At 73.7% G+C, this 10177-nt stretch overlaps 3 protein-coding genes across 3 annotated transcripts in view; 1 reads left to right on the top strand and 2 right to left on the bottom strand.

The window, feature by feature from the left end:
- Positions 1-31: 31 nt before the first annotated feature.
- LOC129212502 (probable D-lactate dehydrogenase, mitochondrial) overlaps positions 32-10177 on the bottom strand; it is a 45895-nt gene continuing 35749 nt past the window's right edge. The window contains exons 2-12 of the mRNA XM_054841168.1: positions 3720-3823; positions 3479-3591; positions 2893-3034; positions 2651-2792; positions 1994-2153; positions 1718-1917; positions 1508-1636; positions 812-939; positions 636-726; positions 431-542; positions 32-351 (exon numbers count right to left, since the gene is read on the bottom strand). Coding sequence (XP_054697143.1) covers positions 186-351; positions 431-542; positions 636-726; positions 812-939; positions 1508-1636; positions 1718-1917; positions 1994-2153; positions 2651-2792; positions 2893-3034; positions 3479-3591; positions 3720-3782 — 1446 coding nt within the window. The 5' untranslated portion in view covers positions 3783-3823 and the 3' untranslated portion in view covers positions 32-185. The remainder of the gene's footprint in view (positions 352-430; positions 543-635; positions 727-811; positions 940-1507; positions 1637-1717; positions 1918-1993; positions 2154-2650; positions 2793-2892; positions 3035-3478; positions 3592-3719; positions 3824-10177) is intronic.
- On the bottom strand, positions 4588-6894 carry LOC129212504 (chymotrypsinogen 2-like). The gene is made up of 7 exons (XM_054841171.1): positions 6791-6894; positions 6568-6671; positions 6337-6416; positions 6141-6219; positions 5221-5401; positions 4878-5011; positions 4588-4779 (listed from the first exon to the last, which is right to left on the bottom strand). Exons 1-7 carry the CDS (start codon positions 6858-6860, stop codon positions 4618-4620), a joined length of 810 nt encoding a protein of 269 aa, XP_054697146.1. The 5' UTR covers positions 6861-6894; the 3' UTR covers positions 4588-4617.
- On the top strand, positions 7795-10102 carry LOC129212505 (chymotrypsinogen 2-like). Its single transcript, XM_054841172.1, has 7 exons — positions 7795-7898; positions 8018-8121; positions 8273-8352; positions 8471-8549; positions 9289-9469; positions 9679-9812; positions 9911-10102. The coding sequence occupies exons 1-7, from the start codon at positions 7829-7831 to the stop codon at positions 10070-10072; spliced, it is 810 nt and encodes a 269-aa protein (XP_054697147.1). The 5' UTR covers positions 7795-7828; the 3' UTR covers positions 10073-10102.

The raw sequence follows: 10177 nt of genomic DNA, 5'->3' as shown, positions 1-10177 counted from the left end.
CCCCCCAAAAGACATCAGGGCACAGGGAGGGTGGGGGTGCAAAAGGGTTTATTGTGAGGTTGGGGGTCCCTGACCCACAGGGCTGGGGTTGGGGGAACAGGGTGGCTGGCAGGGCAGCGTGGCCACCCCTGGCCTGACCCCGGGGGGCTGCCGCCACCCCCCTGCCAGCTGGGTGCCGGTGCCCCTCAGAGCACCTTGCCGGGGTTCATGAGGTTGTGGGGGTCCAGCGCGGCCTTGATGCGGCGCAGGGTGTCCATCCCCTCCTGGCCCAGCTCCTCCAGCAGCAGCGCCCGCTTGCCCAGCCCCACGCCGTGCTCCCCGGTGCAGGTACCCCCCGCCGCCAGCGCCCGCCTGTGGGACAGGGGGGTCAGGGGACGGCACGGGGCTGTCCCCCATCAGTCCCTGTCCCCCGGGGCATCCCCGTCCCCACCTGCCCAGGCGCTGGGTGAAGGCGTGGACGCGCCGGGACTCGGCCGGGTCCTGGCGGTCGAAGATGAGGAGGCAGTGGAAGTTGCCGTCACCCACGTGTCCCACCATGGGGCCTGCGGGGCCGAGGGTCAGGCGGGGCATGGCGGGGAGGACGGCGGCCCCCCCAACCGCCCCCCAACTGCCCCAGGGCGCACGGCCCCGCTGACCGGTGAGGCCGGAGTCCTGCAGGTCCCGCTTGGTCTCCACCACCACGTCGGGCAGGCGGGAGATGGGCACGCAGACGTCCGTGGAGTAGCCCTGGGCCGGGCAGGGCAGGGACGTGGGACCCGCAGCTTCGCGGGGCGCTGCCGCCATCGTCCCCGTCCCCGTGCCCGTCCCTCACCTGGCAGCCGGGCCGCAGGGCCAGGGCAGCGTACCAGGCGCTGTGGCGCATGGCCCAGAGCCGCCCGCGCTCCTCCGGCTCCTCCGCCCAGGCCAGGCCGGAGCCGCCGTTCAGCCGCACGATCTCCTCTGCCGGCAGCCAGGAGCCCTGGGACGGGGCCGGGACAGGACCCCCAGCAGCCCCCGGCCCTCGACCCGGGACACTCAGTCCTGGGCGCCCATCCCACACCCCAGGACAGGCCGGTCCCCCCGTCCCTTGCCCCGGGCCCCCCAGCAGACCCCCCCTCCCCCAGCCCACCTACCCCCCCCTCACCGCCGCTCCCCCCGTCCCCAGCCGGGGCACCCAGCCCTGCTCCCCCCGTCCCAGGGCACCCGTCCCTCACCCCAAGTCCCCTCTAGTCCCTCTGCTCTCGTGTCCCTGGGCACCCACCCGCGGGACCCCCCACTCCCCGGGGCACCCACCCGCCCCGGCCCCGGCCCCGGCCACCCCTGCTGTCCCTGTCCGTGGTGCTGGGCACCCAGCCCTGCCCCAGAGCCACCTCCAGCGCACCCCGGCGCTCCCCGGGCACTCCCGTCCCCTGGCCCGGGCACCTGGCCCCCCCTCCCGGGGGGGCACCGTGGCTCCCCAGTCCCGGGCACCCCGGCCCTGTCCTCGTCCCCATTCCCATCCCCATCCCCGTGCCGGGGCCGTCCCTACCCGCCTGCTGCCGCTGCTCGGCCAGGCCGTGCCGGGAGCCGTGGAGCTCCAGGAGGAGCGTGGCCGCCTCGGGCAGCTCCAGCCCGCTGAAGCGGCTGCAGGCACCCGCCATCACCTCGTCCAGGAACTCTGCGTAGGAGGAGGCGGTGCTGAGCCCTGTCGCCAGCAGCACCCAGACCCCCGGCCCCACCGCTGGCCGACGGCACCCACCGATGCGGGCCACAGGCACGGCAGCCTGCAGCACCTGGACGGTGCAGGCCACGGCCGCCCGCACGCTGGGGAAGGTGGCCGTGGTGACAGCGGTGGCCTCGGGCAGGGGGTGCAGGCGCAGCGTGGCCTGTGTCACGAAGCCCAGCGTGCCCTCGGAGCCCACGAAGAGCGAGGTCAGGTCGTAGCCGGCCGCCCGCTTCCTGCACAGGGATGGTGAGCGGGCACCCACGGGGCCCCCACCCAGCCTGGCCCCCCACCCCCCCCCCCGGCACCCACCTGGCCTGGCGCCCGGGACCGGCGGTGTGGAGCAGGCGCCCGTCCGGCAGCACCACGCGCAGGTTCAGCACGTTGGGCCGCATGGTGCCATAGCGCACCGCGTTGGTGCCCGAGGCGCCTGTGGCCGCCATGCCGCACAGCGAGGCGTCTGCCCCGGGGTCTGTGGGCAGGCGACGGGGATGGGGACAGCAGCTGGCGTGGGGACAGGGCCACACGACATCCCCATGCCACGGCCAGCAGCTGGCACCCCAGGACCCTGATCCTGTGGCAGCCCCAGTGCGCCCCATGGGGACCCCAGCACCCCTGGGACCATGCCACCCCATGGGGATCCCTGGTACGGCCCTGGCACCACAGCTCACCCGAGGGCACCCCCAGCACCTCTGGGACAACAGCACCCCAGGGGCACCCCAGCACCCCTTGCACCCCAGCCCCATGGGCACACCCAGCAGCCCTGGGACCGTGATGCCCCCAGGGGACCCCAAGCACTATGGGACCACAGCACCCTCAGCCCCACGAGCACCGCTCCTGCACCCTGGGGACCAGGGCACCCTTGGCCCCATGGGCACACCCAGCAGCCCCAGCCCCACAGGCGTCCCCGGCACCCCCACTTCTGCCACCCCATCTGCCACCCAGATGCCTCCCCAGCATCCACGGTACCGACGGGGAACCAGAGACCGGTGCCACGCAGGTGGCCGTTGAGGGCCTTGCGGGTGACGCCGGGCTCCACCGCCACCGAGAAGTCCTCGAGGCTCAGCTCCGTGATGGCGTCCATGCGGCTCAGGTCAAAGCAGACGCCGCCCTGGCACGGGGACACGAGCGTGGCTGCGCGCGGCCAGGCACTGGGAGCCCCGGGCAGGGACCGGGCAGGGGGTGCCGGGGGTGCCACGGCTGCCAAGTACCTGCACGGCGTTGACGCCGCCCTCGAGGCCGGTGCCGGTGCCGAAGGGCACCATGGGCACGCGGCAGCGGTGGCAGAGCGCCGCCAGCTCCTGCACCTGCCCCACCGCCTGGGGCCACACCACGGCGTCCGGGGGAGCGCAGCTAGGGGACGGGGCGGCACCGCTGCCCCACGGACCTCACCCTCCCCGAGACCCTTCCCCTCCCCAGCCTCTTCCCCTCCCCATGGCCCTTCCCCTCCCCAGGACCCTTTCCCTACTCAGACCCTTCCTGCCTCTGTGGACCTTTCCCAACCCAGGACCGTCCCCTCCCGGAGACCCCTCACCTCCCCAGGACCCTTCCCGTCCCCAGCACCCTTCCCGTCCCCAGCACCCTTCCCGTCCCCAGCACCCCTCCCGTCCCCAGACCCCTCCTCTCCCCAGGACTCTTCCCCTCCCCAGGACCCTCGCCCTCCCCATGGCCCTTCCCCTCCCCAGGACCCTCGCCCTCCCCATGGCCCTTCCCTGCCCCAGGACCCGTCCCCTCCCCGGGACCCTTCCCCCGGGGGTCCCAGCCCGTTCCCCCGCGGTCCCAGCCCCCAGCACCCACGTGTGCATGGACTCGTCGTGCCCGTGCTGCTCGCGCACCGCCATGGCCGTGGAGACGTTGGGGTCCCCGACCACGGCCCTCAGCGCCTCCACGAAGTCGGGGGGCAGCGGGCGCTGCGAGGGGGGGGGGCGAGGGCCCCGTCAGGCCGGGGGCCAGGGCACCGCCACCCCCACCCACGGCCGCGGTCACGGCGCCACACCGGGACCCCCGGCCCTCGGGCCCCCCCCCTGCCCGGCCCCACCTTGGAGCAGCAGCCCCGCCGCCCCAGGGCCGCCCCCAGCCCCAGCACCCGCCGCAGGGCCATGGCGGCACGGCCAGCGCCCGGCCAGCACCGGCACCGGCACCGGGGCGCTGCCCGCCCTCCCCCCGGGGGCCCTTCCGTCCCCTCCCGCCGCCGCCGCCGCCCCCTCCCGCCGCCGCCTTAAGGTGGCTCCGGCTGGGCCACGCGTCCCCTCCCGGCCGGGGGTCCCTCTGCCCACAGGCCCTGCCGGGGCTCCCACAGCTCACCCGCTGCCGCCGGACCTGCCCTTGTCCCCGCACGGCCGCCCAGCCGTCCCCACGCCAGGCCACACGCCCCCGTGCCCGGACGGGGGTCCCCGCTCCTGGCGTACAGCCGCCCGTGCCCGGGCCTGCTCGGGTGTCCCTGCGCCCGGCCGCGTGCCCCCGCCTCGCTCGGCTGCGCCCACGCGTCCCCAGGCCTCCTGCCCCCTCGCCCGGGGGGGCCCTGAGGCCACACGGTCGGTCCCGTGCCTGCTCGCTGGCCCTGCGTCTCCCCACGCGCCCGGCCGGCTGTCCCGACCCCACGGGAGGCCCCGTGTCCCCGTGCCCCCAGCCCTCCTGGACAGCGTCCCCGTGCCCCCCAGCACCACGTCCCCGTGCCCGGCCAAGCGGCCCCATCGCCTCCCTAGCCACCGGTGCCCGTGCCCGGCCAGCTGTCCCCACCCAGCCTCACGGCCCCGTGCCTCCGGCCGTGCCGGCCAGGTGTCCCTGCGCCCGGACCAGTGTCCCCACGCCCACCGCGTGCCCCTGTCCCCAGGCGCGTGTCCCCCGGCTGCCCCGCGCCCCTCTCCCGCCCGTCCCGGTGCCACAGCGAGGAGGAGGCGGCGCGGTGGGGGTGGTGGCAGCGTTTATTGCCGGCCTCAGTTGGCCGCCAGGATGGAGTTGATCCAGCTGCGGAGCTTGGTGACGCGGGCGTAGACGCCGGGCACGCTGGGGTCGCACGTGCTGCTGCCCCAGGAGACGATGCCCACCAGGGTCCAGGCGCCGTCCTTCTGGCACACCAGCGGGCCCCCGGAGTCGCCCTGCGGGCAGCGGGTGAGGGCAGGGGCTGGGAGGGGCCGGGGGGGACGCTGGGGGGCGGGAGGGGGTGCCGGGGGGAGGGGGGCCCGGGGGCACCTACCATGCAGGAAGAGGCACCGTCGGCGCCGGCGCACACCATCACGTCGGCGATGCGGTACCCCCAGTACTCCTTGCACTGCGCGTTGGTGAGCAGGGGCAGGGCCACCTGCTGCAGCACCGCCGGCGTGTCCGAGGCTGCGGGCAAGCGGGGCAGCGTCAGCACCCGCACGGCCCCGCGTGTCCAGGGCACGGCCACGGGGAGGAGGAGGATGGGGATGGGATGGAAATGAGCATGCGGATGAGGACAGGGATGGGGATGGGGATGGGGATGGGGATGGGGATGGGGATGGGGATGGGGACGGGGACGGGCCTGGGATGAGGACAGGGACAGGAAGGTGCGGTACCGTTGGGGTCAGTGAGCCCCCAGCCAGTGGTGACACAGGTCAAGCCCCCCGGGAAGTCATCAGTTTCCTGGGGCAGGCAGACGGGGGACACGCGGGCCGACAGACGCGCGGGGGTGGCCAGTTTCAGCAGGGTGATGTCGTCGCGGACGGTCAGCATGTTGAACTTGGGGTTCTTGAAGACCTGGAGCAGGCGGCACCGCTCCCAGCACCCGCACCCGTGGCCAGGGTGCCAGGCACTGGGGGCTCCAGAGGCACTGACGGGCACCCCGGGGACTGACGGGGACCCCGGGGAATGGCCCTGTGGGCCCCGGGCTGACGGGGTCCCTGGGGTGCAGACCCCAGCCCCTGGGGCAATGGGGACGCCCCGGGGAGCAGGGACACCAACGGAGACCTGCGGGGCCCTGGGGCAGAGCAGACCCCAAATCCCGGGCTGAGGTGCCCCCAGGGAGCACCCAGCCCCCGCTGGGTGCCAGGGACCGGGGGCCAGACCCCGCTGTTCAGGACGATGGGGCCACCCATGCGCCCATGCCCCACCCGGGGTTGCGCTGGCCGGGCACCTGGGGGCTGCCCAAGGCCCCGCACTGGGGAGCAGGGACACCCCAGGTCACATCACCCACAGGGACTGATGGGGACCCTGGGTTCCTGACACACCCCACCCCCCTCCCCCCTCCAGTCCCTTCGGGGTGCTGGGGATGAGGTCCCGACCCCCGGGATGAGGGGGAGCAGAGACACCCCAGGGGACCCAAGCCCAGGAATGGGGCGCACCACGGACACCCCAGGGACTCTGACCCTCAGGACAAGGGGAACCGGGGGCCTCCTGGGGACCCGACCCCTCCCAGGACAAGGGGGACCCAGACCCGCAGGGCTCCCCGTGGTGGCCATGGGACCCCGCGGGCACACGGCCCCCGCGCCAGCGTTACCTTCTCGATGGACAGCTTCTGCTGATCAGAGGAGGGCGAGTCCTGGTCGTACGCACCCACCACCACGGTGTCGGTGGTCCTGGGCACAGGCGGGCGCTGAGCGCCGGGCACACGAATGGGGGGGGGGGGGGGGCACCCTGGGGACCGTGTGCCCGTGCCCAGCCCCGGGCCAGCCGGCGGCAGAGCCGGTGCCTACCTGACGCCGCAGTGGGCGGCGGTGACCACCCAGTTCTCGCTGATCAGTGACCCGCCGCAGAAGTGGAAGCCGTTGTAGCGCTGGCGGGGAGAGCTGCCGTCAGCACCTGGCACCACCAGCACCACCGCCAAGGTGCTCCGTGCCCGGCCCCTGCCACGGCACCCACCCGACACCCACACCGGCACCCACACCTACACCCACCCGGCACCCGGCCCCGCCGTGGGCACTCACCTGGAGGGACACCTGCCATGGCCAGGACCCCGGCACCGCCGGCTCCCCGTTGACGATGCGGGCGTAGCCGTGGATGACGGGTGCGATGGCGGGCACCCCACAGCCTGCGGGGAACAGGCAGCCGTTGGATGGGGGCTCCGCCGCCCCAGCCCCGTGCCCCCCCACCGCTGCCGCCCCCCCCGAGCCCCTCGCCCGCCCCGCCGAGCCCCGCGGCCCCACGCACTGTCTACGGCGAGGGCGACATGGGCAGAGCCCGCCAGCGCCAGGCAGCTCAGCAGCCACAGCAGAGCCATTGCCGCTCGTGAGGACAGACCCTGCCTGGGGCTCAGCGCCTCTTATACCCACCGCTGGCCTTGCCGCCGCGACCTCGGGAGATAGCACGGCACCCGGCACAGTGCCAGGATGGGGCCTGGGAACATGGCACCTGGAGCTGGTAGCCTTGGCCGGAGCATGGGACAGCACTGGTGGGATCTAAGTGCTGGCTTCAGCATGCTCCTTGGCACGGTGCGCGGGGTGGGCTGTCACCGCTCATGGGGTGGCTGAGGCTGGAAGGACCTTGGAGCTCACCTGATGCAATCCTGGCAGGGCCACCCCAGGGACCATGTCCAGGTGGCTTCTGAGTAGCTCCATGATGGAGACCCCACGGCTGCCCTGGGCAACCTCTGCCAGTGTTTGGTCACCCCGCTGCGAAAATGTGTCTCCTGATGGTCAGAGGAACCCTCCTGCCTGTCAGGTTGTCCCATTGTCCCTGGCTCTGGGCACCAGTGGAAAGAGCCTGGCTCTGCCCCACTGCACCATCAGAGGTGCTCCTGTCCCTTCCATGTCTCCCTGGACTCTCTCCAGTATGTCCCTGTCTCTTGTGCTGGGGAGCCCAGCACTGGACCCAGCACCCCAGGGGTGGCCTCCCTCCTCCCCAGTGCTGAGGGGGGGGGGGCAGGACCGTCCTGTGACCTGTCGGCAATGCGCTTCCTTCCACAGCCACGGCTGCCATGAGGCCCCACGGCTGGTGCCTGGGCAGCCCGGTGCCCACCAGCACCCGGGGTTTGGTGTGCAGAGCTCTTCCCCGCTGGTCCCCAGGCTGGGGCACCCGGTCCCTAATAATTCCCAGGGGCACTTACCTCGTGGCACTCAGGGGCTGGGCGATGGCCGTGGTGCCAGGGCTGGCACGGTGCCGTGCTATCTCCCGAGGTCGCGGCGGCAAGGCCAGCGGTGGGTATAAGAGGCGCTGAGCCCCAGGCAGGGTCTGTCCTCACGAGCGGCAATGGCTCTGCTGTGGCTGCTGAGCTGCCTGGCGCTGGCGGGCTCTGCCCATGTCGCCCTCGCCGTAGACAGTGCGTGGGGCCGCGGGGCTCGGCGGGGCGGGCGAGGGGCTCGGGGGGGGCGGCAGCGGTGGGGGGGCACGGGGCTGGGGCGGCGGAGCCCCCATCCAACGGCTGCCTGTTCCCCGCAGGCTGTGGGGTGCCCGCCATCGCACCCGTCATCCACGGCTACGCCCGCATCGTCAACGGGGAGCCGGCGGTGCCGGGGTCCTGGCCATGGCAGGTGTCCCTCCAGGTGAGTGCCCACGGCGGGGCCGGGTGCCGGGTGGGTGTAGGTGTGGGTGCCGGTGTGGGTGTCGGGTGGGTGCCGTGGCAGGGGCCGGGCACGGAGCACCTTGGCGGTGGTGCTGGTGGTGCCAGGTGCTGACGGCAGCTCTCCCCGCCAGCGCTACAACGGCTTCCACTTCTGCGGCGGGTCACTGATCAGCGAGAACTGGGTGGTCACCGCCGCCCACTGCGGCGTCAGGTAGGCACCGGCTCTGCCGCCGGCTGGCCCGGGGCTGGGCACGGGCACACGGTCCCCAGGGTGCCCCCCCCCCCCCCCCCATTCGTGTGCCCGGCGCTCAGCGCCCGCCTGTGCCCAGGACCACCGACACCGTGGTGGTGGGTGCGTACGACCAGGACTCGCCCTCCTCTGATCAGCAGAAGCTGTCCATCGAGAAGGTAACGCTGGCGCGGGGGCCGTGTGCCCGCGGGGTCCCATGGCCACCACGGGGAGCCCTGCGGGTCTGGGTCCCCCTTGTCCTGGGAGGGGTCGGGTCCCCAGGAGGCCCCCGGTTCCCCTTGTCCTGAGGGTCAGAGTCCCTGGGGTGTCCGTGGTGCGCCCCATTCCTGGGCTTGGGTCCCCTGGGGTGTCTCTGCTCCCCCTCATCCCGGGGGTCGGGACCTCATCCCCAGCACCCCGAAGGGACTGGAGGGGGGAGGGGGGTGGGGTGTGTCAGGAACCCAGGGTCCCCATCAGTCCCTGTGGGTGATGTGACCTGGGGTGTCCCTGCTCCCCAGTGCGGGGCCTTGGGCAGCCCCCAGGTGCCCGGCCAGCGCAACCCCGGGTGGGGCATGGGCGCATGGGTGGCCCCATCGTCCTGAACAGCGGGGTCTGGCCCCCGGTCCCTGGCACCCAGCGGGGGCTGGGTGCTCCCTGGGGGCACCTCAGCCCGGGATTTGGGGTCTGCTCTGCCCCAGGGCCCCGCAGGTCTCCGTTGGTGTCCCTGCTCCCCGGGGCGTCCCCATTGCCCCAGGGGCTGGGGTCTGCACCCCAGGGACCCCGTCAGCCCGGGGCCCACAGGGCCATTCCCCGGGGTCCCCGTCAGTCCCCGGGGTGCCCGTCAGTGCCTCTGGAGCCCCCAGTGCCTGGCACCCTGGCCACGGGTGCGGGTGCTGGGAGCGGTGCCGCCTGCTCCAGGTCTTCAAGAACCCCAAGTTCAACATGCTGACCGTCCGCGACGACATCACCCTGCTGAAACTGGCCACCCCCGCGCGTCTGTCGGCCCGCGTGTCCCCCGTCTGCCTGCCCCAGGAAACTGATGACTTCCCGGGGGGCTTGACCTGTGTCACCACTGGCTGGGGGCTCACTGACCCCAACGGTACCGCACCTTCCTGTCCCTGTCCTCATCCCAGGCCCGTCCCCGTCCCCATCCCCATCCCCATCCCCATCCCCATCCCCATCCCCATCCCCATCCCTGTCCTCATCCGCATGCTCATTTCCATCCCATCCCCATCCTCCTCCTCCCCGTGGCCGTGCCCTGGACACGCGGGGCCGTGCGGGTGCTGACGCTGCCCCGCTTGCCCGCAGCCTCGGACACGCCGGCGGTGCTGCAGCAGGTGGCCCTGCCCCTGCTCACCAACGCGCAGTGCAAGGAGTACTGGGGGTACCGCATCGCCGACGTGATGGTGTGCGCCGGCGCCGACGGTGCCTCTTCCTGCATGGTAGGTGCCCCCGGGCCCCCCTCCCCCCGGCACCCCCTCCCGCCCCCCAGCGTCCCCCCCGGCCCCTCCCAGCCCCTGCCCTCACCCGCTGCCCGCAGGGCGACTCCGGGGGCCCGCTGGTGTGCCAGAAGGACGGCGCCTGGACCCTGGTGGGCATCGTCTCCTGGGGCAGCAGCACGTGCGACCCCAGCGTGCCCGGCGTCTACGCCCGCGTCACCAAGCTCCGCAGCTGGATCAACTCCATCCTGGCGGCCAACTGAGGCCGGCAATAAACGCTGCCACCACCCCCACCGCGCCGCCTCCTCCTCGCTGTGGCACCGGGACGGGCGGGAGAGGGGCGCGGGGCAGCCGGGGGACACGCGCCT

The sequence above is a fragment of the Grus americana genome, chromosome 13 (assembly GCF_028858705.1).
Source record: "Grus americana isolate bGruAme1 chromosome 13, bGruAme1.mat, whole genome shotgun sequence".
Taxonomy (NCBI): domain Eukaryota; kingdom Metazoa; phylum Chordata; class Aves; order Gruiformes; family Gruidae; genus Grus; species Grus americana.
This window is presented reverse-complemented; position numbering and strand designations above follow the sequence as displayed.

What these genes read in the sequence shown, in the direction of transcription:
- LOC129212505 (XM_054841172.1), top strand. Translation starts at nt 7,829, where the DNA reads ATGGCTCTGCTGTGGCTGCTGAGCTGCCTGGCGCTGGCGGGCTCTGCC. An exon ending in AGAAGCTGTCCATCGAGAAG is followed by an intron (nt 8,550 to 9,288) that starts GTAACGCTGGCG and finishes CGCCTGCTCCAG; the next exon opens with GTCTTCAAGAACCCCAAGTT. An exon ending in GGGGCTCACTGACCCCAACG is followed by an intron (nt 9,470 to 9,678) that starts GTACCGCACCTT and finishes GCTTGCCCGCAG; the next exon opens with CCTCGGACACGCCGGCGGTG.
- LOC129212504 (XM_054841171.1), bottom strand. Translation starts at nt 6,860, where the DNA reads ATGGCTCTGCTGTGGCTGCTGAGCTGCCTGGCGCTGGCGGGCTCTGCC. An exon ending in TGTCGCCCTCGCCGTAGACA is followed by an intron (nt 6,672 to 6,790) that starts GTGCGTGGGGCC and finishes TGTTCCCCGCAG; the next exon opens with GCTGTGGGGTGCCCGCCATC. An exon ending in GCCGCCCACTGCGGCGTCAG is followed by an intron (nt 6,220 to 6,336) that starts GTAGGCACCGGC and finishes GCCTGTGCCCAG; the next exon opens with GACCACCGACACCGTGGTGG.